This window comes from Pteronotus mesoamericanus, unplaced genomic scaffold, assembly GCF_021234165.1.
Source record: "Pteronotus mesoamericanus isolate MK-2021 breed Mesoamerican mustached bat unplaced genomic scaffold, CSHL_Meso_final scaffold_174, whole genome shotgun sequence".
Taxonomy (NCBI): Eukaryota; Metazoa; Chordata; class Mammalia; order Chiroptera; family Mormoopidae; genus Pteronotus; species Pteronotus mesoamericanus.
The window spans coordinates 45,074,602-45,101,326 of NW_026555309.1; the positions used below are offsets into that span (position 1 = coordinate 45,074,602).

Consider the following 26,725-nt stretch of genomic DNA (forward strand, 5'->3'; position numbering starts at 1 on the left):
CTGGACGTCCTGACCACAGACGGGATCGCACCCTGGAGTTGGAGCAAACACCACCACTAAGCCAGCGAACACCGCAGGCAGAGAGTGCTGGGCTGTGGTCTCTCCACGCCCACGGTGCTTCTGACGCAACAGGGACCTCGCTGTGTCAGACACAGCAGCTCTGAGCACGGGCCACACAGGTGCCTGCTCTCCACGTGGCCAAGTGCTGGACGGAACCAGGAGAAAATGCTTTCGGGAGTCATGGCAAAAAACAAGGCATTAAACGCACCACAGAAGTGTCTGAGGGATTTACAATGAATCCTCTTAAAAGTAAACCTTCAGGCCGCAAAGAGCGCACACTCCCCGTCCAACAGATGGCAAACTGCCTTTTATAAAAACAAGGAGAGGCCGGTTTGTCCTTCATGAACGGGTTAAGAGACACAAGGCTAAGGAACAGAGCTAAGCCCACAACCCTAACACGTAATACTGAGAACGGTGGCAGTGTCGGAATCGAAGCGGCGTGTGCACGCGTGTTGCCTCTGCTGCCCTGAATCTATTTACAATCATTTCAAACAAGTACAGCAGATGCGAGGTGGGGCATAATTTAAAAAGGGAGTCGTCAAAATCAGTGCAATTATTTTGAGCTGAAAATTTCCTTACAAAAAAGAGTCGGCAACGTGTGTCACGCGAACAGCCCATGACAAAGTCGCCTGTGCATGGCAGCTGCGCTGAAAAACGTCGCAGCAGCTGAGGCCGCTGGCCGCGGCAGCTAGAGGGACTCCTCTTGGTTCCTTTGGGGAAGGATTGAAAATATAAATAAAACAGCTGCGTTGGGAAAGTGAGGTGCACGGACGCTGAGGAAAGTGTCTCTACTGTACATTCCTTTTCTGGTGAGCGCGAGAGACGAGTCAGAGAGAGGTCACAGGGAAACGGCTATGGCTTGTCCGGGCCACTGGGATTGTCCACTGACTGGGTTACGTCACTTCTGCAGTTTCTCCCGATGGAACCGCCTCGGGTGCAGAAAATGCCCACGGAAATCCTTTTGACTGTCCAACAGCTCAGAGTCCCACTGGAGAGCCGCCCAGGTCCTGGCGGCCCCAGGACCGAGCCGAGTGCTTCCACGATGCGGGGCAGAGGCGCCGCCCCAGCCCCGCGGGGCTCCTCGGGGTGTCCTGGAGTCCCAGCTGCTTGACGCTTGGCTGGTTCGCCCTTCACATAGTGTATCAAATATATAATCTGACTGAAAAACTGCCTTGCAAAAATAAAATTTAAACCACCCCACAGATCAATGTAAAATTACATTGCTGCATATATAAGAAAAACAATTCATCCAGAAAAACTACACTTTGTGGCTTTCAAAAATAAATCATCCGGCAAGCCCGAAGGTCAACGGTAGGCGACGTATAAAAGCTGAGGAAAAGAACTGCTATCGTGCCCATCAGGTGCCACGTGCACGGGAACACCCACACCGAACCAGAGCAGAAAGGCAGACAGAAACTGCAACGCGTGCGTCTCACCGCAGCAGCAGCAGCAGCAGCAGCACCCTCTGCGGAGTCACCCAGGCCCCGCCCACCCAGCTGGAGGGACTGCGCTCCGCCCTCCTCCCCAGCGGGCGCCCAGTAACCGGGATGGAACCCGGGATGGAACCCGGAGCCTGGGCCAGCCCGCCCACCAACGGGTGCGCTGTGGTTCTGGAGCGCACATGTTCACACGAGGGAGCGTGGGAGCAGCACCCGAGAGCGACAGTGTCGAGGAGAAAAGGCGGGCCCTGCCTTGCGGTCTCCAGAGAGCAAGTGTAAGCCTGAGGGCTTCTCCAAAGAGAAAACCCGAACCCAAACCAGAGTGACGCCGCCCCTTTCTTAAAGCACAGGCGCACCCAGTTCTAGAGCTCCTCTGAACGGGGAAGCGCGAGCCAGCGGTGCACGGCCAGCGGGGCAAAGGCCTAGGGCCGCCAAGGGGCTCTCCTGCAAAACGGCGGCTTGGATGGCTCCCCGGGGATTTGGGGGGCACAGGGAGCTTGTCTAATGCAAGAGAGTGACGGAGGGATGGAAATACACTGATTTTTCTCAAAGTGAACACTTTAAAACATACCACGAAGAGTACCAACATAAGAATGTAATTGGGGGAGTTTTTTTGTTTTTTTTTTTTAAAGAAACAAGATAAATCCCAGTTTTCCTGTTCTATGAATCCCAATTTCTACATCATTATTTCATTTTCACATTCAGTTTGCTTCAAGCAAGGCACACCTTACTAACTGGGGGGTGGGGGGCACAGCCGGCCAGATGCGGGAGCCCCCCCCTCGGCCTGGGCCTGAGGTAGCCCTGGGGGGCCGAGCAGTCAGGGGACAGCAAGGCGCCCTTTCCGGCTTCCAAATGAGCGGGGCGGGGCCGACGCGACTGCTCCGTGAGGCCTTTCGCCAGCTCAGAACTCAGAATTTGCCCTCACACGGGGAGACGGGCAGCAATTTGGGAAAACAGTGATTTACCTGAGAGAGTGCACCTACAGCCGATAGAACGCGGAACCGCCCGACACGTACCAAGGGGCGTGGCCAAGCCCACCGGGGACGTTTGGTTTGTTAATGCCTTTTGCGTGAAAAGTTTTACAAAACGAGCAGAGGGCTACAAAAAGTACCCTTCTCAAAGTACTTTGGCCCACGGAAAAGAAAACTTTGCCTTCAAAATAGTTTTTAGAAAATTTAGGTCTCATTTTCCGCCAGACTGAGACCTTTTCTAGGTCTTGGCTTAGGGAGCGCCTCCCCCGCAGCTGAGGAGCGCCCCCTGGCCAGGCCCGCCCTGCGCGAGGGGACGCCCTCCCCAGAAAGTTCTGGAGCAGGGGGTCTCAGGCTCCGGCAGCCCTGGACCAGGGGGTGCGCGGAGGCCCAGGAAGCTGCCCGTCGCCAGGCCCCGCCCCGCCGCCACCGCGATCCTGTCGCTCGTGCTAGAAACACACCTTTGAGACAAGCAGTTTCAGAGGATCCTAAGAGTGGCCGACAGGCGACCTAATTTCCGTATGTTAGTGAAGACTCCCTCCCCGCCTCGAAGGCGCCTAGTGATTTCAGCCAAGAGTGTATTGGTGTCCTTCCTAATGCAGGAGAAAGTGCCACTTGCCAATGAAACGACAGGGAACTGCGACATTTCTCAGAGCAAAGGCGTCTGCCATTTAAAAAGACAAAAAAAAAAAAAAAAAAAGATACAGCAAGAAGAGACTAATGCCATTAATAAGACACCCACATGCACACACAGGGACACACACACACACACGCACCACTCTGAGTAGAGAGCTTCACAATAGTATCCTTTTGTCACGGCCGCCAAATCCAGGCCGCGTGTCCATGAGCACCCACCCGCGGCTCCCTGACCCCCCACCCCCCAGAGCGCAGACAAGGAGACAGGCGGGCACCCCCCCTCGCAGAGGTGCGCCTGCCGGGACCCTCCGCCGCCGCGCTGGAGGTAAACGTCAGGCTGGTGGGGAGGGCCATCAGCAGGGACAGGAAGCCGAGGAGCACAAAGCAGCACAGGGGAAGGCGTCCCCTTCCTCGAGTCTACAATGAACATGGACTTGACTCTCAATAGAACTGCTTACGAGGACAGAAAGCCCATTTAGCACAAACAGAGCTGCTGCTGTTGCCTTTCTCCAGCGGCTCGTGGTGTTTCACTCTCAGTGCGATGGCCTCTAGGTTGGCGACCCTGCGCCTGGGCCCAGAAGGCAGACCCCCGCAGGAGGGTCAGGACGACGCTGGCTTCCGCCTGCCATCCTGCGGGGGCCAGGGCCCTGGTGCTGCCCACGGGCCTTGCACCCAGCAGGGCCGCCGCCTGTGGCTCTCTCTGCATTTCCATGCACGGACCCTGTGAATCTCGCCAGAGGAGAGCGCTCCGGTACGCAGCCTGGCTTCCCAGGAACGAAGAATGCAGACATTCCATTTGTGCTTAATCGGCTGAGCGACACAGGGCGAGGAGGCGGGGGGCGGCGAGCGACCGCGGTGAGCGCCCCCGGGCCCCCGGGAGGCACAGGCGACAGTCTACACTGAGGGGGCGGGTCGTGGTCGCGGTCTGTCAGTCGCGTGCTCCTGCGCTTAAGCACTGAAAGCCACAAGAGGCCGTCCAGTCTCCAGGCTCCGACACACTCCTGATGCGCTACACAGGTCACAAGAAGCACCCCGGAGTCAATAAAATGAAAAACAGCATCTAGCTATCACATTAATACTGCCAACCAGATATATATATTTCTTCTTTTACATTAAAGACATAACAGTGAAAAAGGATTGTACTGTATGTATCACCACAGACCCGTATTCTTTAGAAACTTTGGAAAATAAATGTCACAGTCCTCGAGGACAAATCTTATGATTAGACTGTCGGCATATTGTCTTTTTTCTTTTTAAATAAATTTTTATTAAAATGGCACTTGTCTGCCAATCTCTCTGGACCTAGAAATGTTGTAAACGCACGTGACCTCCGCTGCCCCCGCGCCTTCCCTTGAGCTGAGTGAGAAGCGGGCAGCGGCCGGCGTGGCCACCTGCCCTCGGGTCCACGAGAGCTCACACGAGCCAAGTCGGGAGCACACGAGCGTCCCTGCGAGAGAGACTTTAGTGGCGACGCCACACCGGTCAAGGCTTTAAAACCACAATTGTGTCTGCGCGGCTTTCCCTATCAGAGAACGTTCACAGCTAGTTTGAGCCCATCAATTTCATAGAGAATCATGTGTTAAAAACAAGTAAATCGAATGACCAAATAAATTAAAAATGTTTTAAAGCCCTGAGTTCATAGACTGCTTTTAGGAGATATTTTAGGAAACACGGGACTCATAGATTTTGGCAAACCATATTTTCTACGACAGTGGATCTCATACAGGTCTGCAGTTCAAAATCGAAGTTTGACATCTGGACGGAAGGCATTCTGGAGAATGGATTATCTACGAAAGTCAATGATGTCTCATGTCCCATATGCTGGCTGTCACAACAGGGCTGGGCGTCGGTTGGTCTGAGTGTAGCTGGTCTCATGTGAATCCAACTCGGCACACAATCGTAAACACGACAACACGTCAGGCAAAGTACATGGTGCGCAGTGTGTCCTGATGGACCTGGACGGCCTTGGCCAAGGCCTGGTGGTCGCGCCCGTTACTCTGCCCGGAGGTATGGCTTCCTTCAGCACTGCGGGGACAGGGGACAGAGAGTGCAGCCTGGCATGCAGCACGAGGCAGCACCCTGGCAACCCGGTCAGGACCACGCACCGGACACCTGCTACCAAGTGGCGGCGAAGCTATGTTGGCGTGTGGGCATTGGGGTTGCAGCGGCTCCAGCTGCCGCGGCCCCGCTGCTTCCCACTCTGGAAAAGCAGCCGCCCACGCCTGTTTCGGGCGCCCCCTGCTGTGACCTCCAGCTGGAGAGGCCTGCCACTCACCTGTCATGTTCTTTATCCACCAGGTGGTATCTGGCCCGGAAGGCCACCAGGTGAGCGTAGTATGCTGGCGCGGGGATGGACACGGAGCGCGTGCAGCGCACGTAGGTGTGACACAGCTGGTAGGTGAGAATCTGCAGCTCATCGGAAGAGAAACGATTGTCATCCCAAAGCACGTGATAGTGGGAAGGCCTGCTTGTTCCCTAAAAGCAGATGAGAGGGTCAGAGAGGCGTGCAGAACTCACCTGCGGGTGGGCACGCGGCGCGCAGGCCGTGCCGCGGCCGCACGCTGGGGACGCGGGGGCGGTCAGTGACAGATGGACACTTACATCATTATGCGTTACTGTCAGAAGGCATCAGAACCACGTGTTTTATCACCCCGTGGGTAAACACAGACCACACATTTATTTACGTAGAGAAAACCACGGAAGAGCTACAACACGGGAACGCCGGCTGTTTCAAGGCCATCGCCCGCGCACCGCAAGTTCTTGCAGTGTCTTATTACAGGCAAGGAAAGCTCTCTTGACACGTTACACATTAACAACACTTCTTACAAGGGGGCTGGCACACGCTGTCATTTCATGCAGCCCGTGGCCCTGCCCGCCCTCCCAGCGCGGAGCACAGGCAGCGTGGCCACCGCCTGCTCCGCCTCTGTGCTGGGGGCTCAGGGACAGACGCTTCTGTCCGCTGCATCATGACTGCACCGCTGGGCATCCTACTTGGCCATCTCATCGGTGGCTGTCATGGGCCTGTGGGCAGTGGGGACGTTGCAGAAGGGCCTGCTGGGCACTGATGGCGCTGATGGCAGAGCAGGCCCTTTCGAGGCCCATCGATGTCACAGAACATAGCTATCTCCGCGGAGCAGAGCCCCTCCCCCAGCCCTGCAAAGGGCCTGGGAAGGCACAGCCAGTCAGCGAGCCAGAGGGTGGCCAGGGAAGACCCCGCCACGCGCCCAGTCCAGACGAGGGCCCCAGCGTGCCCGCAACGGACGGCTGCCCCAGGAGATGACAGGAGAGCCGTTGTGCTCTGGGGCGCCACCCATGGGCAGTGACAGCACCACGTCCACGGTGAACTCTCATTTTCTGGCCTCCTACTCTCCACATCCTGGTGGGGGGGGGGGGCGCGGTGCTCTCCTGGAGCCTCCGAGAAACCGGAGCGCCTGCACGAGGACGCTGTGGGCCGGGCACGGGCGCCCAGCACCGAGCTCTTCCCATCCCGGCAGGCACAAGCGTGCGGGTCAGGGGCTTGGCTCCGGCAGCAGGCCGGCCGGCACGGCACGCCACGCCCACGGTGGCAGTGTCCCCTCGGAGCCCCTGCCGGTCTGCGGGGCGGTCTCTTTGCCGAGAGAGACAGGAAGAGCCTTGAGGAGACGAGGAGCTGGAACACCCGTCGCCGCACGCCCCACAGACGTGTGTTGGGGACACAGGGCGGAAGCCCGCCAAGGCAGTGGGAGCTCAGAGTTGGCCCCTCCGCCACTCACTGCTCTTCCCGCACCTCCCAAGACCTGTCACCTGCTGTGAGGCCAACTTTCTCCCAGCTCGCTAAGCACCAGGCACACAGGGACACCCTTGTCCCCCACCAGTGTGCCCGGACTTGGTACCCGCTGCTCCTTCTGCCTGGACCTCACCTCATCTAAGAGGCACCCCCACCAGCACCCCCGCGGGGCCGCTGTCCCCAGCACTGGGCCCCCCCGAGCCTCTGCCCACCTGCTGGCCACCTGACAGCAGGCTGGGGCCCCTCCCAGGGGGCCTCCACGGAGTCCTGGAACCCCAGGAACGCCAGGCCCGAGGCTCATGCTCCATGTGGGTCTGCTAAAGGTGTGGACGCCACCTCAGAGGCGCCGAGAGGCCCGCAGGGGACCCCCCCCGCCTTACCTGGATGCCGGCGTGACTGCACAGGTAGAAGTCAAACTCGGTCGGGTGGGTGATCTTCGTGTCCACGGTCGTGCCTGCTGGAATGTTCCCGCTCTTCCCGACCTTCGGTGACACAGGAGCCGTCAGAGGGCAGAGTGAACGAGTGGCCTCGCCCACACCCCCAACGCTGGGCCTCTGGCCCCGGGCTGCCTGGTCCGAAGACCTCAGACTGGCCAGTGTGGCCGCTCAGCGCCACAGCCCTTGCACAGGACCTCACAAACACCAGCCACCGAAAGGACCTCACTCTACTCCTGCCCGGACCGAAGTTTACACTGTAGGACCAAGGTCGCCAAAGACCCCACTCTAGACGCACCCCCACCCCACCACCGGCCCGATAGAGTCGTGCCCCGCTTCAAACATACGTACAAAAACCGGGGCCCCATGGAGCCCCTCAGCACCCTTGGATGTACTTTTTACTTCTTGTCAACCTGAAGCCTTTGGGTTTTTGAAAGTAAAACATCTAAAAATATTGCCCCTGGTTTTGCTGCCATGTTGCTGAATTCGAAGTCTCGAATTCGGACTTCGTTCCCGCACATGCTTGTACTTTCGCTATGTCTGAGCCGCCATTAGCGTGTTACACTGTGCGACACTGCAGGTGTTAAAACCGTATCCAGGTACTGGGTGGCCCAACAGTCTGTGTGCTTTTTTCCATAAAACAAAAGACACGGTGTTCATTTTCACCCATAACGTAGATTTGAACACCGTGTGTCGGCTCTCCCCCGTGGGGTACAACGAGGACTGTTCCCGATGTCTCAGTGTGGCCGTTGCCAACTTGACTGGCCCCGCCCGACCGCGGAGCGTCATCCCGCGGGAGAGCTCCAGCACGGACCTCCGCAAACCACTTCTGACATGTTCGCTTCACCGCAGCGCCTTCTCCACACACTCCACAGACCTGTTTTTGCGTTTAAGCTGCATTTTTACCGTTCTTGACATAATAAAGCATAACATGCCGAATCTGTTACTTTCTTCCATCTTCAATATTAAAATGGCTACCCCAAAATTCACCAATTTTGGTATTTTTTTAAAAAATGCATGTTGATATGACAGCTGTCACAATACAATCTCATGAAATTGTTTTGAATGAAGTTAAAGACCACTAAGCGCTACTAGAGCATCTTACGGAAAAAACCCAACGAGCTTTTCGGCCACCTCAGCTCTCACACGTGCTCTACTTGCCGCCTTCGCTCCATGCCACAGCTCCGAGATGCGCCTGTTAGACAGCATATGGATTCTCAGCGCCTTCAGCGTGTGAACATGCCACGGCTTTCCTCCTGACGGCGCACAGTCAGGCGAGTCTCCTGCTGTCACACACGGCGGACGCGGGAGTCTGTCGCTCCAAGGCTGACGTCCAGGACGGCCAGAGCGCGCCCCAGGTCCCTCCAGAACCGTCACAGTCCAGGTTGTCAGTTTGTGCTCCCGTCAAAGTTGTGAGTCCTCTTCAGTTAGGCGTTCCCCCCTGTGGCTGAGCAGCGTGCTCTGGGTGTTGGCCTGGTGACCCTCTGCCCCCAGCGTTCTCAGGAGGGGTCCAGAGTGGCTGAGACGCTGGCTGCCAAGGGGCTGGACCAGAGCCAGCCTGTGCTCCTGCCTCGGCACAACACCCATGCCTCGCCGTGTGGCGGGGGAAACCCGCCTTTGGAACTTTAGACTCACTTCCTAAAATAAGCTGAGTCGCTTCCCTGCTTTTCCTGTTCTCTGCCACACGTCACGATGATGTTCTTAAGCGCTTGGCAAAGCTTGCCTGCAAACCCTCCGGGCCTGGCGGCTCTGGGCCCCACGGCTGGGCCCCCTGCTGTTCTTTGGGTAACTTGCGTAATTTTACAAACAAGCACACCCGTTCGAGTTTTCCAACACATTGGTGTAAAGTTGGTAATGTCCCATGATGATTTAAATGGTATAAAACTCCTATAGTTACACTTCCCTTTTTGACCCTAATGCTGTTACGAGTTTTCTCCTGGTTGAGCCTGTGCAGTTTACCTGTCCTCAAAGATGCTCATGTTGACCTGCTCTATTGCTTCTTCATTCATCACTGTATCACTCACTACCCTGGGAGGGGAGCGGCTGTAGCAATAAGCTGACCTTGAGCTCCCCCGACTTCTGGCCCCGGGGGGAGACTTGCGGTGGAGGAGGGAGGGCGGGGGAGGCAGCCCCTCAGCTCTCCCAGGCCCGGCTCCGGTTTCCACCTTCCCCGCACCGGCAGGCTTATCTGGCGCACCCACGCCCATGCTGCTTTAGCCTCGCTGCCTACAGTTTGATGGGAAACACCCTTAGTTTTGTTCAGTTCTGATTATTTTGTAATTTTTATTCTCTTTGCATGTTTAATGCATGTGTTACTCAGAAGTGAATTTAAAGCTTTCCTAACCGTCCTTTTCTACTGTTCACTTTAACTGTATAACGATCAGAAACTGTATTTAGTAAGACACCGAGGTTTGGAAATCTGCGCCCTTGTCCGTCCCCTGGTACGAGGCCAACGCCCCGAGGCCTTGCACGGGACCCCAGCTGTTTCAGACCGGACCCCTCCTCTCCTCTCCGGCTGGTTCCGTCACCCTGCCAGTCGCTGTCCGGTTTTTACCAGCGTGCCCGCCCTGTGTGCCCCGGGCAGCGGGCCGTCCATCGCCCTACAGAAGGCCGCCTTTGCCGTATTTCCCCCTTCCCGTAGTTTTCGGTCATGGCGCTGGGGACTCCCACGCTCACGGCCGTTGTGTCTTCTCAGCGAACCATCCCTGTGCCTGTGACTTAGCACCTCTCTTTCTCACTGTGACTCTCTGCACTCCGTCTCCCATTTAGACCACAAGCACATCCTGTGCCACGTCCCCAGGGTGGTGGCAGCAGGCTGTTGTGACGTGCTGCCTTCGACACTGCCTGGGCACGCGCCTGCCGGCCTCTGGCCCTGCCGGGGCCCACTTGAGGGCTGCTTCTTGCCTAGCGGCCCCCCCTCTGGGCAGGTGTCCTTCCTGAGGCAGATGGCTTGAGGCATCGCGGTGCCGCGTGACTCTGCGTGTTAATCCTGTTGGGAGCACGGAACACACTCCCCCTGAGGATCCCACACCTGCAGCCACAGGTGCCAGCCTTGCGTCTCCCTCGCACTCTTCTGGCTCTGGAAGGCCAGGGGGCGTCGGAGCAGCCTGGATGCCCCGCCTTCCAGATGCGCCGCGGACCCTTCCCTGGGCCCCCACCTCCCCAAGGCCCCCCGAGTTCACGCCACGCTACCCCGCTTCCTGGGACTGGCCACCACTGTGGCGCTCACCGTCCAGTTCTTTCTCTGGGCCACCTCCCTGGTCATGTCATTATCTGACAGATGACATCTCTTGCCTGGTCTTGTCCCCCAGACCGGAGGGATTTCCAGGCCCAGGTTCTCACCAACCTGAGGACAGCTCTCCCCTCACGCCCGGGAGGCCAGGTCCCCCCGCACAGCCCCTCTGAGAACAGGTGTCCCTGGCACCTGGGGCGGAGCCGTCCCCGCCCGGCTGGCAGACGCACCCGCTCGTTCTTGTCGGTGCAGAAGAGCCGCGTGTGGTGCCTCTTCTGAACCACGATGAACGTGATCCCTGGCTGGTAGTCCTTCTCCAGCTTAATGCACGCCTCTCGGATGGCCAGCAGCTCGTGGTGGAGGACCTGGGGAGAGAGGCGCGCTCAGGGCCCGCCGCTGCCTGGAGCGGGTCCCTCAGTAACAGGAGCGTTGGACAGGCTCTCGTTGCTAGGTCTCCCCGGCCGCTGGCTTGCTCTCAGCTGTGTGCCTCGCCTTTCCGAGCCTGTTTCTTCATTTGCAAACAGCGTGAGCGGCACCCAGGCTCCGCGCTCAGGGGTTTACACGAGAGAACGTGTGGAAACACTCAGTGCAGTACGCAACGTCCTTGGTGGCTCCCACATGCGCCAGTGACAGGCTCCAGCGGCTCATTTCCTGCCTCCAGCCCCCACCCGCACAGACCCTCAGGCCCTGGCCCTGGCCCACCGTCCACGCTGTGACCGGGCCGACGCGGGGCCGGACGGCAAGCGCACCACCCTCCTCGGTAGAGAACCCCTACAGCCCCCCCCGCCAGCAGCCAGGCGGGTCGTGGACACCCCAAGGACAGAGGGCACGGCCCGAGGCGCCCACCTGCTGGAACTGCCCCTCGGACACGCCATCGCGGTAGAAGATGATGCGGGTGGGCTTGAAGCGCGTGGACTTGTAGAACTGGATGAGCAGCTCGCGCACCATGGCCGCCAGGTCCTGGATGATCTCCTGCCGGTGCTGCTGGACCCGCACGGTGGCGCAGTAGCGGTTGGGGTGGGCATCCATGCTGCCCACGACCTGTTGGGCGGGAGGCATGCTCGTCAAGCGCCCCGAACACCCCGAGCCCAGGCAGGAGCTGTGCTTCTGCCGTTTCCCTCGCACGACGGCGTGCGGCCCTCCTGAGCTCCTTCGGGGTGGGAAGGGGTGAGGGAGGAAACTAACAGCAACCTCGCAAGGTTAGGAGCCGATGTAGTGACACGCTCAGCCCGGTGCTAGGCACAAGCATGGGGGCGGGGGAGGGGGGCAGCTGCCCAGGAAATGTGAATATTGTTTGATGAGTCTGGAGGGAGGATGCATGAGTTGCCTGGGGCCAAATGCCCCCTCCCCCAAGAACCCCAACAGGTACTTTCAGACAAATGGCAGATACACAACCACCCAGAGGTCCCTCCAGCAGTCCCCGTTGCAGGCGCTGGGGACGAGCAACTTCCGATCCGAGGCTCCCTCAGCAGAGAGGCCTTTGAGGGAGCAGCCCTGCTGGGCCATCCACAGCTGCAGCCGTGCTGCCCAGGGCGCGCGCCCGCCCCGCCCTCAGGCACGGGAAGGCCTCAGGGGGTGCGGTCAGCTCCAGCGAGGAGGTGAGGCCCAGCCCCGCCCCCGAGGGGTGGCGGCAGGCGGCCGGGAGCTCAGCTCTGCGACCGACCGTCACCTGTGAATCGAGGCCTCCCCCCATCCCCCACCGGACAAAACAAGGAGGGAAGGGACCTCGGTGTTCCAGCCAAAGCGCACACTTGTTTCAAAGACACAGTTAATGAGCTCCCTTAAGGAGGCTGGAAAGGGGGTGACACGAGAAAGGCGGGCTCGAACTCTAGCCTGTCTACTTATTTTACACATCGTGTTTCGTAATAAAGAGTGGAAAACGTCTGCAGTGAAGGCCAGCACCTGCCCAGGGGACTGTGAGGCCGCGAGGTGAGGCCCGGGAGGGGCTGCAGGTGAAGAGCCCCCCTGGGGGCGGGGCCGGTCTGGGGCAGGCGAGGTTTGGTTGGGGGTTTTGGAGACAGTGCCAACCCACACGACTGTCACTGCTTCTCAGACGCCTTTATCCACCTGTGGCGCCCCCCAGACTCGTGCTTCCCAGGAGACCTGGATTTCACCCACTGCTCTCTAGCAGCCCTCACCACTGTTCAGGAATACGCTCCAGCCATATGGCTGCAAGGGACCGTGTCCCCTCCCACGGGCAGCTCAAGGGGGGACGTCCCGCATGCAGGCTCCCGGGAAGCACCGACACTCACAGCAGCGATGGAAGGCTTCTTCCCGTCCCCGGCGGGCGGGTGAGTGACATCGGCCCCCAGGAAGATGACAGGCTGCTGGAACACGGGCGGCCTGCAGGGGAAGCACAGCGTCAGCAGCGGAGGCGCGGCCGCCCCCGTGCCGGGTGGCGGCCCTCGCAGAGCGAGCGCCCGTCACACGCACACAGAACACGCCTCCCAGACCAGGACGCGGTCTGCGGTCTGCGGTCTGCTCCCAGAGACCCCTGTGCAGGGAGAGTGCAGGGGGACCGCGCGCCAGCTCGGGGCCAAGGCCCCCCCTCCGCCCACACCCCGACGTTTCCAAAATGCTCACGTAACAGCAACAGGACGCCCCCGCTCGGCTCCTCCCGGATGCCTAGCCGCCCCCTCCGGGGCAGCCCCTGCTCTCCACCCACCAGACAGGGTCGGGGCCGAGGGGCCAAACGGCCCGGTGGAGAAGCGCCGCTGGCCTTCGGGACCCTGGCTGCACGGCGGCCGGGGGCTGGGCTCTCCAGGCAGCCGCAGGTCCCCACACGCTGCCGTCCTCGCCCACGGGGGCACCCTGAGGACGGAGAGAGGCCTCCCCGCCCCCACCCCGGCCAGGAGCCGAGCGCGCCCCATCCCAGGAGGGGCGTGGCAAAGGCAGAGCCCCCTCTGCGGGGCTCCCACCGGACGGCACTCACAAGCAGCGGCCGCCCGCCCCGACGACGCTCCCTCAGGAGCCCCTGCCCAAGCTGAGGCCGGACGAGAAAAGGAGGTGTTTCGAGCATGCACCCCGTGGCAGCGCCCACAAATGCAGGCAGGCTCCCCGCCTCGACCCCCAGTGCGGCTCTACCCGCCCTGGCCTCTCCAGGCCTCCCCGGGGGCCGGCGGAAGGCTGCTTCCTCCCGAAGCACAGGGGACACTGCCCTCAGCCGGGCCGCCGGCCCTGCCTTACGAGCCTGTGTGCCTCAGGGCCCTCGGATGCCATCCTACAACCGCCCTCTGAAACCTGGAGCACCCACGCCGTCCTCGCTCCCCACCAGTGACAACGACGCCCGTGGCAGTGAGAGGAGCGGGGCTGGCCCCCGGCCCCCACGGGCGGCTCCCTCCCTGGCGCTGCGTCACCCCCACAGCATCCGCAGCGGCCACGACTCTCAGCCTTGCCAGTCAAAGCCCCGCCGCCCGTGGACGCCACTTCCCTCCCTCGGCCGCCCGCTCCTTCGGCCGCCCACTGGGCACTGCTGGCAGAGCCTCCAGAGCGAGCACAGCCATTCACTGCCTCTCCGCTTCCGGGCCCTCCCACCCCACCCCACGCTGCCATGGCAACCAGGCTCCGCTCTGCAAGGTCCCCGTGGGCCTGCACAGCCTTGCCCAGACTCTGGCCCAGCCCCGGGACACACCGGCCTTGGGGTCCAGGGCCCTCCCCGCTGGCCGCCTGCCTCTCCCCCTTTCAGCGCCACAGCCAGCGCCTCACCTCAGGGACCTTTAACCCGGCTCCCACATCCTTCACAGGTATGCCCTCCCAAGGGGTCTCCCAAACCTGGTGGCTTTAAAAGACCCCTCCATGCCAGGACCCTTAACCCTACACCCCGAACACCGGACCTGTTCCCCCTCGCACCCACTGTGTCTCCCCTCAGAGGCCGGCAGATACCCCGGCGACCCCTCAGGCCTGCGCACCCGTGAACGCTGCTTTCTCCCTCCTCGGCCTGGGACTGGGGCCCGGGGCTCGCGCCTGACTCTCCTCTTCCCCTGATGGCCCCGGCCGTCCTGGGCGCCCCCGCCCCCAGCACATTCCTGGGGTCACTCAGGAACCTCCAGTCCCTGCCGTGCCCGCACCGCGGGCCTTTGGGAACAAGGTCAGACAGACCACATCTCCACTTGTGAATCTCCAGGCCCACAGCCCCCTGGAGGCTCTCAGTGCAGGGCCCGACCCGGGCCCCCTCGCTCCGGAGCGTGCTGTCCCCAGGCGCCCGCCACGCCGCCTTCTGGCCCCAGAGCACGCGAACCCCAGCTCCTCGCCCTCCTGAGCCCGTCACTGCCGCACGCCTGCGAAGTCACATGTAGCACATTTATGGGCCTGCTCCTCTGGGTCCCTACACTGCGGGGCTAGGACTTCGGCGCTTACGCCCACTGCCACAGCCCCCGCTCCAGGCACACAGCAGGTGCTCAATAAACACCAGACCTGGTGGCGGAGTGAAGGGTGTGTCCGGCTCACCGCCCGTGCTGGACAGGGCCTCCTCCGTCCCCCGGACCTGCGTGAGCTAACAGCACCTCGCCCCAGAGCCGGCCCCCAGGCCACAGCCGCCAGACTCCACGTGCCCGTTCTTCCTACCTGACCGCACCGTCGCCTGGTACACCCCACGCCTCTCCCCAGGTACTGGCGCCCCTCAGGGAGCCACGCCTAACGCCCGCCCGCGGTGGGGGCCAGCCTTACCTCCCCTGGGGCAGCAGGATGTTGTTCACGCCGCCCAGCTTGACGTTGATCTTCAGGCAGAGGTTGGACAGCGTCTGCGGCGTGGTCCGCTGCACGTTCTTCATCTGCACGCACTGCGTGGCCATCCCCAGCACCGTGTCTCCCACGCGCTTCACCTCGGCTGCGGAGCACAAGGACGGGGGACAGCCGTCACCTACCCGCCCGGCGGACACCGCAGGCGCCATGCACACCTGCGCCCGCTGCCGAGATTCTGCCCGCCCCTTTGGGGGCCAAGGCTGGGAAAACGGGCACGGCAGGCGGGGCGGGGGTCACGGCCTCGGGGTTGGAGTCCTGGCACCACCCGCCTGCCCTGCTGGCAGGCGCCTCACCCGCCCTCAGCTGGGGAGGCCGGGCAGGCCCGCCCCAGGCCCCAGGGTGCTGCGGGCAGTGCCCGGCGGGATCCCAGGGTCTGGCACCCCTGGGGATGAGCCCACCTTCCACTACTGTGCCCAGGGCAATGAGCAAAACCTCGGAGTTAAAAATGAAAGCGCGGGAAGCCTGCACAGCCTCGGCCCCGCCCACTGACATCAGAGAGCAGCTCCGCCCACGTCCTCCTCCGGGCTCTCCCTCCAGGCTGTGCAGAAGACCATGGGCTCCTGAGAGCAGCGAGGGGGGGCGGGGCCTCTGTCCTCCTTCATCTGGACCAGACCAGGAGGGGAGCAGGGCTTCTCGTGCCCACACCTTGTGCCCTGGGTGGGGGGCCAGCTGGCGGCAGCAACCGCCTGTCACCCTCTCTGCGCTGGCCCACGGCGCCCACCCCCGCAGGGCGTGGCCCGAAGGCCACCCTACGGGGAGCCCACGTTTCCGACAGGCCTCGGTGACGGCCGTCCCTGCGCCGTCATTGCCCGCCCGCCCAGCCCTCCCTGGAGCAGCCAGAACAGAGGGCCTGGGCTGTCGCCCAGGGCTGGTATATTTGGGCGGAGCGTGCACTGCCTTTTTGGTATAAAGGGCTCCGACGAACTTGCAGAGAATTCTGAGGGGAGCATGGCGATCACAAAAGGAGGGCCGGGTCACGGAGCGGGCGATGGCCGCCGTGGGCCCCCTGGTGCGCACTGAAGGACTGTCCCCATCCGGCCCGCACCTGTGTCGGGCGGAGGACAGGACAACCGCACACGCGCTAGCGTCCAGGAACTGCGGCCTCAGACAGGGCCGACGGGGCGGCCAGAGCATGCATCGCTCGGCCGAGGTTGCAGCCCCCAGCCCCCGCCAGTGCACAGGCGGGTCGGAAGGGGGCGCCCCGTCCGCGGGACAGATTCGGAGGGCTCGGGCCGCGGCGGAGGCCTACCGTAGACGGGGGTCTTGCCAGGCAGGATGACCACCACAAGCTGCAGGCCGGTGTAGGTGTTCTTCAGGTGCCGGAACATGGGCTCCACGCTGTCGGCGCCCTGGGCGTACTTGCAGAAGCACGGCTGGCCCTGGATGGGCATCCCGGCATCTCTCGAGATCTTCCGCAGCTGTTCCGTGAAGGACCTGCGGGGGCGCTTTCTCACTGAGGGCCTGCCGAGGCAACCCCTCGGCCCCACACCTACTCTGTCCTCACGGCGGCCGGAGTCTAAGCGGCCACCGCCGTGGTGGCACGCGCACTCATGAGAAATGCACCGAGGATGCCCCTGCGGCCCTTCTGCCGCCACCCAACAGAGGGCTCCGGACAGCGTCCGCGTTGCCTCCCCAGGCGGGACCCTCCCAGTGCTCGGTGACGACGTGCCGCCCCATCGCAGGCCTGCCCAGCCCCGCTCCCCCCAGACACACCCCGCACCCTCACACCGCGAATGCCAAGCGGTCAGGGGGACGCTGCCACTCTCGTGTGTACAACTGGGACATGTGGGTGACATAACTGTGGAGAAAACCGGACAGCGGAGCTGGAGTAACACTGGCAGCTGCTGCCACGGGCCCGTGAAGTCACGGGCGGGCAGGGGGACAGCTCAACGGCCTCTATTTTAAGCTCAGGAGTAAAAATAGCGCCGCCTTCTGCAGTGGGGCAAGGGCGCTGCAGGCCAGCCTCGCCAGCTGGTGTCCAGCACGCGCACATCAGTGCTGTTAAAGGAATAGTGTGTGTGCACCTGCATTTTACGTATCCGCGTGAATTCGCCTCGGGACCGCCTGGCTCCAGGCAGAAGCGGAGCACAGGGGCCAAGGACAGACGCAGCGGGCCGGCCCAGGTCCAGCGGCCGGGCCTCCACGTGGCTTCCGGAGCCCTCTCTGCTGCCCGCTGGCCCTGGGGGCCCAAGGACCGCCTCTCACCCTCGACATCAGCTCTCGAGGACTTTCTGGGAACCACCCTCTGCTGAAACATTTATGGGCTACACTTCTCAGGCGTTGCCTTCTCCCTCGTGGTTCCACCCAAGAGAGGAGGGAAGCGACGGCTTTTTTCTCCCCCGCGGGTTGCCTGGCACAGAAGCACAGGCATCTGCCGTGCGGTCTGGGCGTCACTGCCCTCAGAGGGTCTGCCTGCCAGCCCGGGCCCCAGTGGCACGCGGGCCTCGCGGGTGTCAGCCCCTTCCCGGAGCTATGGGGCTGGTGGGGAGCACAGAACCCCAGGAAGGTCAACCTAAGGCCCTGCTCTCCAGCCGATTTCTAATTATTGCCGTTGCCCGAGAAGCAAGAAGACCCCGCCTGCCGCCAGCCCTGTTTGGCCGTCTCCTCCTCTGGCTTCATCCTCTCCTTCTCACTAAGACACAGAAATGTGGAGCTGAGGTGCTTTTAAAAACAAGCTTTGTTTGCTGAATCCAATTTTTTCTTTTGCCTCTTTTACCCTTATTCTCATTTGCTGTTTGGTTTCTTTTTGCCCCGACAGCGGCTCCAAGGAGCAGCGGCGCAGGGGGGCCTGAGGTGCCTGGCCTGCCCCGGCCCGGCTGCTGCTCCGGGACCGAGAAAGGCTGGCGGCCCCGCCCCCGCCCGGGGCCCGCCAGCGGCCTTACTTCAGGTGGACCTCCGTGCACTGGCGCTGGGGGGCGAAGCAGGCGATGGCCCACACCTTGATCTCGATGCCCGTGTGAAACTGCTTGTTCCTCATGTCCCAGACGCCCTGGACAGGGGTGGCGATCGCTTTATTCTGCAAATGGCAAGACGTTAGAGTGAGAAAAAATGGGGAATGGAGTCCTCTAACCTTGGGTTTTGTCACTATCCAAATTGCTGCCGGCCCCCCGACCAGCCAGCGGCTCCCGAGCCTGAGAACGGAACCTTCGCCTTGTGCCCACCCTGCCTCTGCAGGTGGCCCGCAGCCGGCTGCGGGATGGGCCGACGGGTGGATGTGGGGTGAACACACAGGCGGATGGAGCACAGAGGTGGATGGAGAATGGACAGACGGGGGGATGGATGGACGGACGGACGCAGGACAGACGGGTCCATGGGTAGATGAAGATGTGAATGGAGGATGGAGGGCTGGGTGGGAGCGACCCCACCCGAGGACGAGGACGAAGACAGGGACCCCCACGCCAGGGAACACAGCAGCAGTGAGGACGGGCGGGCCCCACAGGAAACTGCCTCTGAGATTTCCACGGGCTCCAGGAGAAAACACGAAGTGAAGGAGCAGGCACAGAGGGCGTTTAATACGCTCTCTGAGTAGAAAGGGGTGAAAAAAATGTGACTCATTCCCGGGCGACTTGACAAAGGAGAGAAGGAACACCAGTTGCTTCCTGGGGAACAACGGAGAGCTGAGGGGAAGAGACTTTTTCCTGTAATTCCTTTGTATCTATTGAGCTTTAAAACATTTTTTAAAAAGCTTACATTTTGAAGTAGGAAAGAAAAAAACCCTACAAACAAAACAAAGCCTCCCAAGAGGTCCCGGGGGGCTCATCCTCCTGAGTAAACACTCCATCGGGTGCTAAGGTGTGCGGTTAGGTCAGGTCACGTCCCCGGCGAGCCGGCCGGCGACCTCTGAGGCCAAGGCCGCCCGCCCCGAGATGCCGAGCTCTGTGGCGGGAGGGGCCCGTCGGGAGCAGGGGCCTCTCGTGGGCTCTGCAGGGGCTCAGTGGCTGGGGGCCTTTGCTTATACGCGGATGAAAGCTAGAGCGTCAACGGGCAAAACCAAACAGGCACCCGAGTGACTGCTACGCTTGTTCCCAAATGCCTTCGAAACAGAGGTGCCCCATCAGGAAGCAGAGGAGCCTCCGGAAAATGTAACTCATCGCTGGCAGAGTGCCCGTTACCCAGAGGACAGTGCTCTTAACGGTTAATTCTAAAAACCTTCCAAAAGGGCAAAGGACACTCAAGCTTCTGAGAAGCCCTTAACTCTCAGGCTCAGACGAGACCGTGGTCCTCACTCTGGGGACGGTTCCGACCTGAAAGGGGTCACGTGCTGCTGCTCCACGGTCAGCGTGCAGGCAGCCCCCCCAGACACCCACGCTGCGCTGGCCCAGCCCAGCCGGCACGTACCCGGCCCCCGTAGAGGATGGAGGGCGGCTGCAGGACCCGCCCGGTCACGTCTGTCATCTCGTCTTTGACCATGATTCCAAACTCCCGGACGTACGGATCTGTATTGAAACTTGCGCTTCTCATCTTGAAAAGGGGAGGAGGAAAAGGTGGAGTCAGAGGTGGTCCGGGCTTCTTTCCAGAAGCTGTGCCTGTCCACAGCGCCTGGGGCCCCCAGCCCTGGGCGCCCTGCAATGACTGGCTCCCGAGGGTGCCCCCCCGGACTGGCCCCGGGACATGACACTCACCAGTTTGCTAATCTCTTCTTGCCTATCGGGCGCTGACCTGGCAGTCGCTCTGATCATGGTTGAGGTCTGATTGTCGGTCAACTTTTTTATACATCTCTGTCCCGCCACAATATTACAGACCTACAGGGAAGGTGCGCAAATGGGTCAGCACAGGGCTGGGGGGTGGGTGCTGGCTCTGCCCAGGACACAGGCAGATGCCAGCGGGTCCTGTGGGTTCCCGGGACCCATGCAAACAGCACACCGGCACGTGCCGCTCAATGGCCAGCTGCTCAGCAGCAGGACCTTCAATAAACCCCGCGTAACTCGAACCCAACTGGGGGCTGCACTGCTAAAAAGTGCGGCCCGAGACCACCCATGTGGGGGGCTGGGTCCCTGGGTCCCGACGTGGGTTTCGCGGCCTGCCCTCAGAACGTGGGGACGCAGAGCCGCCTGCCAACGGGAAGGAGGCCCACCTCCCGCCCCCGGCCCGGGGAGCCACGCTGGCCCTCCACGCAGGAGCGGAGGACAGCTGCCGGGACCTGCAGGCCCCCTTCCCGGGCAAGGGGTTTCCCAGTGAGCAAGGAATCAGTCTCCTTTCTGAGCACTTCCTGCCCTGCACCAGGGACCTGCTGGGCACCCCCCACACGCCCTCGTCTTCACACGCCAGAGGCACCGCACCCGCCTTAGTCACCGGGAAACTGAGGCATGATGGCGTCCCCGACCTGCCGAGCTCCCAGGGGGCAGCGGCGGTGACGCGGGCCCTGGGGGGCTCCCCGACCAGCCACGGGGATGCGCGGGGCTGGGGCACTTGCCTCTAAGGGAAGGTAGGTGTGTTTCTGCTCCTGTCCGACTTGTAAACATGGGAGGTGGGGGTAGCGCAGAACCAGCTTGTGCCTGTCCTTGAAGTACTGGGCCACCGTGCACTCCACTGTCTGGCCGCTCTCCTGCTGCAGCGGGAACCTGGGGGAGAGAGGGACCCGGGCCCGTGGGGCAGGCGTCAGGGCCCACGTGCGCCGCACACCAGGGCCGCCTCCGCGGGCAGCTCTCTCCGGTCGGGGGAACGCACGGGCCACAGCCCCTCCCAGGGCACGAGCGCGAACCCCTCTGCCGGGGTGCCTGGCTACTTCCGAGCCCTAACCTTTTACTTTCCCTCTGCAGTTGGGAAAGAAGAAAACACTCGCACGCCTACAATACGCAGTAATCCAAACGGTGCCCGACAGCTACAGCCAACACAGAACTCAGGGCAAATGAAGGCAAATCGGGACGGACAGCCGTGGGTTTCCCAGCTGACCGCTGACCGTGACTGACCCTGAGGGCCATGCGCTGCAAGCGCCGGCTGCAGAGGGGCCTGACCCTCCGGGATGGGATGACAGAAGGGATGGGCAGCTCTGCCCGGGCGGGAGAGCAGGGGCGGGTGGCCCCGGTGCTGGGACAGGTGTCCCCAGGGCTCGGTGACGGACCAGGCCTGTTCCATGGGATGACCACGGAATGAATGAGCGAGCGCTCCCTGAGCCCAGGAAGCCTTATGGTGGTGGGGGAGGGGAAGGGCGGGCCTCAATTCTCCCCACATGGACACGCCTCGGACAGCACCCCGTCCTTGGGGCCAGGCCAGTCGCTACTCGGCTTTGGACCCCGAACTGGCGAATGGGGTCAGGGCAGAGGCATAGCCTGAGACCGGCGGGGGCCGTGCCCGCAGAGCCCCTCCCTCCTGCTCTGCGCCCCGAGGACCCGGAGCAAGAAGACCCTTCTCCTGAACCTGCCGGTGGTCCGTCATCCGGCGGGGGGCCCTCACCCCCGCCCCACCCGGGGGGGGGGGCCTGTGTTTTGTTTAATTATTAGGTGGCTTGGGATCCTCTGAGCTGAAGGTGTGGTTCTGGAATTGACACTGGACCGGAATCATTTTTCCAAAAGAGTCACTGTTCCCGAGCTGGGGCTGCAGGATGGACGGCGAGGGTCGGGGGGACAGGGCGGGGGGGGGTGGTTACGTTTGGTGGCTGGCAGGCCGCCGGGTCACGTTGCAGACGCGGTACTTCCTCTTCATCTGCCCACAGTGCGTGATCTCCACCTTCAGACCTGGTGGCACAGAGCAGTGCGTCAGGGTCCCGGCGCCCTGGCTGGCAGCGCAAGCCCGTGTCCCACCCACCTGCTCGCAGAGGGACCGCTGCCAGGCCCGCGCTGGGCATCCTGGGACAGCAGGGCGGAGCGACGCCGGGCTGGGCCAGGCTCGCCCGCGGGGATGCCCTCCGCCCCAGCTGCGCCAAGGCCACAGGCAGGACACTGTTCTTGAAGAGAAGGGGACTGGGTTTGGCTCAGACTGGAGGCTGCGTTGGCCACCTCGGCTTTCTGTGCCTCCTTCAGAGGTATTTTTAGCACCCAGTGCTGCTCCGGGCCTCAGAAAGGGACAGGTGCAGAGGGCCCTGGCCAGACCACCGAGCCCTGGCTTGCGTTTGCTCGAGCGCCACTGGGCAGCGTGGGCGCGGCCACACCGGGGCAGTGAGGGTGAAAGGCAAGCGGTGGCGGGGGGGCGCCCCGCATTCTGGAAGGTCATGAAACACGGGCGATATTTTGCGTCAGGACCACGCTCATTGAGGACGGGGGCGTTCGTGGGCCACCACCCTGCCCCACGCCCCACGGGCTGTCTGTCGTTCATTCAGGACAAGGACGTTACCGTCCCGCTCTGTGAGGAGGGTTTACACCACGCCTACACTAGCTCACCCGAGGGCAACGTCGCCCCCAGACCCCCGCGCAGCAGCAGGAGCTCCTGCCGGGCCGGGAGGGCAGGCCACGCAGGCGCCAGGCTGGCTCCTACCTTTGATTTCTTTGGTAAACTTGACCCTTTGGGAATCTGTCAGAGGTTTTTGTTGTTCTTCAATACTTTTAAAATCCAAAACTTCACAAACAAACTCGATTACTGGCTGTGCCTTATAGAACGCTGTTGCCGAGACTGGAGGCGGGAAGAGAGAGACAAAGGCAGAGGAGAGTGACACCGGGGTCCACGCGACGGCGCCGGGCCGGGCGAGGGGCACCCGCGCTGTCCTCGCTGTCCGCGGGGGCGGCTCGGGCCCGGCCACAGCCCGATACTCCCTCTGGCCACGAGCGGCCGCAAGGGGCTGCTAGAGTCTGAAGCCCTCTGAGAAAAAAAATAGGTGTAAAACAAACCCTGACATCACGACAACCGTGCAGGTGGGATTTCCTGGCTCCCCTGGTGTAGACCCCGTAGAGGTCGCCCCCGCAGCTGGGGGGGCCCGCCCGAGAACCACACGGGGAAGAAGGGGACAGGAGGCGGGTCATCCACGCATCGCCTCCATGCAAAACTGACGCCGCCCCAGTGGACGCCAGCCGCAGCGCCTGGGACCCCGTTAGGGACGCAGGCCCCGGCCTGGGGCGATGCAGCGCCTCTGGCTCCCGCAGAGGCTGTGTCTGGAGTTGCCCCACGGACCGCCCCCCCCCAAGGTCTGGTGTTGCGGCCCCCAACCCCCCCACCCCCGACAAGGAAGACCGGGCTCTGCTCACCGTCGATATTGAGCATCATTTTCCAAAGAGAAGGGCGGACGGACTGGTGGAAGCCAAACCACACCTCCCGGCCCCCGCCCAGGGGGTTGGAGCAGCCCTCGGACGCCGTGAAAAAGGAGCGCCCCACGGGCGTGTACCTGCGACCAGAGAGACCCCAGCTGACCCCGGCGGCCGGCCCTGCTGCGTCAGCGGGGGCGGCGGGGGCGCGCGCGCGGCCGGCGCAGAGGTGCACTTCCGTTCCAGGCTCTGCCGTGCGCCGCGCACGCGCCCCAGGAGCTAGTGCGGCCCCTGCCCAGCCATCTGGCCAGTCACGAGCCGTTAGAGGGCCACCCCCTTACAGCGTCACCCCCTCTCTGCCCCAGCAAGTTGTGGTGTGGCGGCCGGTGGTGAGGAAGTAATCCCACCGGATCGAGCACACGCTGGCAGCGTGCACAGGGCTCCCTGCCGCCCTGAGAGGCCCTCCCCACGTCCCCATGGCAAAGCGCCGGCACGTGCAGAACTTGGACACTGTCCCACTCTGACACGTCCCGAGTGTGAAGGCAACGGAGAAACAGAGCGGTGTTCCTGGCACCGGGCAGAGCCGAAGAACCGGCCGCGCGCTAGCTCGGGGGCCCCCTTTCTCTGCTCAGCTGAGGATCCCGGGGAACTGTTTTTACACGGAAGTTGGCTCTCAGTTAGCACTGCCGTTATCTGCATCCCAGAAACCCATGTGACCGCTGCCCCCGGACGCCGGCAACCGGCTCCTCCCACACAGAGCTCAGGCTCCTCGGGCAACGCCGGACTTGGGCGGGCGCTCCTGGCACGGGGGGCCCCACTCGCGGACGGGTCTCACCTCATGGACGGCAGGTGCCTCATGACCACATCTAGGGCCTGGATCGTCTCAAAGGGGACGCTGGGCAGCCGCCCCGAAAGTGCATCGTGTAACGCCTGCAAGCTCACGCAGGACACCCACTTGATGGACACCTTGAAGATGCGGTCCTTCCCTTCTCCCGGCAGCGTGACCTCCAGCTCCACCTGCGAGGGGTCAGGGCACACGGTGACGCACGCTGCCCCGAAGACAGCGCCGGGCGGCCGGGGGCCACGGGCCAGCCCTCCCCGCCCCGGGCAGGGAGGCTCCGTCAGCGCCCCCTGCGCGCCTCCCTGGGGCACGCGCATCCCTCCTGCCGGCCGGCACAGCCACAGCAGAGGCTGGACTCCCGCCGGCCACCTGAGAGGCCACCACGAGGCGGGGACAGGAGAACCGCCAGGCTCACAGCGCTCTCGGTCGGACCCGCTGTCTCGCCAGAGGGTGCGCGGACCCGACAGCGCAGGGGCGATGGGCATTTCAAGGGAAGTGTCCCACGGCATGGGGCAGGGGGCACCGGGCCCCGGCACCACGACTGGGACATGGGGTGAGGACAGCCCGCATGCCTGTCTGGGCTGCCATCCAGCGGTGCTGGCCCATGAACCAAGACACTTCAGTCTTTAAACAGCCTGACTCCCGGAGCCAGCAACGTGGCACCGCCTGGGGTCCCCAGGACGCGAGCTCCCAGCTCTGCATCCTGTGCTCTGGCCGCGCGCAGGCAGGCGGCTGTATCGGGCTCCCTGGATGTGCTTATGGGACAAGAGGGCGGCCCGCCCACCTCATGGGTCACTGTGCCAGCCAAGGACACCAGAGCCCGGGAGGAGCTGCATGTGATGCAGGGACACTACCAACCACGGGCAACTGGAACGTTGGCAGAAAGCCCCAACCGAGGGCCTGAGAGTGGCGAGACAGCCGCGCGCTGCCGTCTCCGCGGACAGACTCAGCCCCACGCTCACCCCCTCGGTCCGAGGGCCACCAGGGTGGCAGACTTAGAACCATGACGGGAGGGGTCCAGCTTAGGAACAAAGACGGGGACAGTGCTGCAAGGAAAACAAAGGTCGTGTGGGACGGCAAGAGGGCCGCGAAGCGGCTGTGTCTCCATCAGGGGTCCTGTCTGGAGCTTGGCCGCTGTGCGGGCCGAGGCCCCGCCAACTCGCTGCCACCGGCTCCGGAGAAGGACCGACGATGCTGGCAGGGCCCGGGGTGCCCCCAGACCCCAGCTGGCCCTGCCTGTGGCCTGTGGGCTGGAGCCCGTGCCAGGCTCCAGGTCACGGGCCCTTTCCAGTAGGGGTGGGCAGGTCACATCTTGTTTTAAATGTGCACAGGGAGCTGATACCTCGCGATGCAAGTGTCAGCGCCCTCCGCACCACATCACCCAGGAAGAAAAGACAGCCTCACCCAGCATGTTCGCAGGAGATTCAAAGTCACCCTTGGCAAGGAACACCAGCAGGTACAGGAACTGGCTGCTCTGTTAGGTGTGACCTGCTGGGCCCCCCCAACCTGGGCCAGCTACGTTCAGGCACCTTGACAAATGCACCTTCAGTCCCGGAAGGCAGCAGGTTAGCCCCCAAGAGGAGCAGAGAGGCTGTGTAGACCCCTGCCTGCGCGCCACCCCAGGAGCGGACCCCAGGGATGGCTCCCTGTCCCCCCACCACCTTGCCTGTCCAGTCCCACCTGTCCGCAAACCTCCGGAGGCTTCCCTGCCCCGCTCCGAACGCCCACACCTGCCAGTGCAGGTCGGCGTCACCGCGGGGCACTCACGGCCCCGACACGCCCAGGGGGCACAGGGCCGAGCAGGCAGGAGCACCGGGCAGACTGAGTGTGAGCCCACCGTGCCCCGCGGTGACGCCGGCCGCGCGGGAGCCGCCCGCAGTGCAAGGTGTGAACGTGGCCTAACGCGCCGCCTTCTCCTAGGAAGTGGGCGCTGACCAGGCCTCCCCGGGTCGCCAGACAGGCAGGAGCTCCAGGGAGTGGCCGACCCAGAGCTGGGCCGGCGCCAGCAACAAGCGACACCCACTCCTGTCCCACAGATCATGCTGATTCTGTGTCACCGCTAAAAGAGGCCCGGCAGTCAAGCCAAGCTTGTGGGCGACCTGTACAGCTGCCTCTGCGTCCTGTTCTGAAAAGTGAGGGGCTGGCCGGGGCGGCCCTCCAGCCCTGCCGGCGCGCGGCCTTCCCGCACAGCACAGGGCCTCGGCGGCGCCCGCGGTTCCGCAGGAGAGGCTGCAAGCTGGGGCAACAGCTACCTCCCCTGAGTAAGGGCCCCGGCCCCCATCCAGCCGCTGGCTGACGCCTGGTTAGCACGACGCGAACGGATTTCTCTCTTCCTACAGACATGCCCGTGCTACAAAGAAGAGTACTTTATGGAAAAAAGCACACCATGAAAGCCAAAAAGGTGGCCCCTGGCTACGAGATGTGAGCGCAACAGCGACAGAAAAGGGCGGCCCGTCCTGCTGCAGCTCCCACACACGAGGCGGGCGCCCGCACATCAC

At 62.7% G+C, this 26,725-nt stretch overlaps 1 protein-coding gene across 2 annotated transcripts in view; it reads right to left on the reverse strand.

Moving 5' to 3' along the window:
- Positions 1-3,417: 3,417 nt before the first annotated feature.
- The window catches only part of AGO2 (argonaute RISC catalytic component 2), a 69,181-nt gene continuing 45,873 nt past the window's right edge, over positions 3,418-26,725 (reverse strand). The window contains exons 4-19 of one of the 2 annotated variants that reach the window (XM_054590531.1): positions 24,222-24,403; positions 23,390-23,526; positions 22,686-22,820; positions 21,862-21,949; positions 20,689-20,836; positions 19,898-20,017; positions 19,614-19,736; positions 18,158-18,291; positions 16,525-16,709; positions 15,201-15,360; positions 12,788-12,878; positions 11,382-11,576; positions 10,766-10,900; positions 7,250-7,351; positions 5,379-5,509; positions 3,418-5,128 (exon numbers count right to left, since the gene is read on the reverse strand). In XM_054590531.1, the coding sequence (XP_054446506.1) occupies positions 5,020-5,128; positions 5,379-5,509; positions 7,250-7,351; positions 10,766-10,900; positions 11,382-11,576; positions 12,788-12,878; positions 15,201-15,360; positions 16,525-16,709; positions 18,158-18,291; positions 19,614-19,736; positions 19,898-20,017; positions 20,689-20,836; positions 21,862-21,949; positions 22,686-22,820; positions 23,390-23,526; positions 24,222-24,403 (2,175 nt within the window). In that variant the 3' untranslated portion in view covers positions 3,418-5,019. Of the gene's footprint in view, positions 5,129-5,378; positions 5,579-7,249; positions 7,352-10,765; positions 10,901-11,381; positions 11,577-12,787; positions 12,879-15,200; positions 15,361-16,524; positions 16,710-18,157; positions 18,292-19,613; positions 19,737-19,897; positions 20,018-20,688; positions 20,837-21,861; positions 21,950-22,685; positions 22,821-23,389; positions 23,527-24,221; positions 24,404-26,725 lie in introns of both variants that reach the window. The other variant, XM_054590530.1, reaches the window with a different exon arrangement.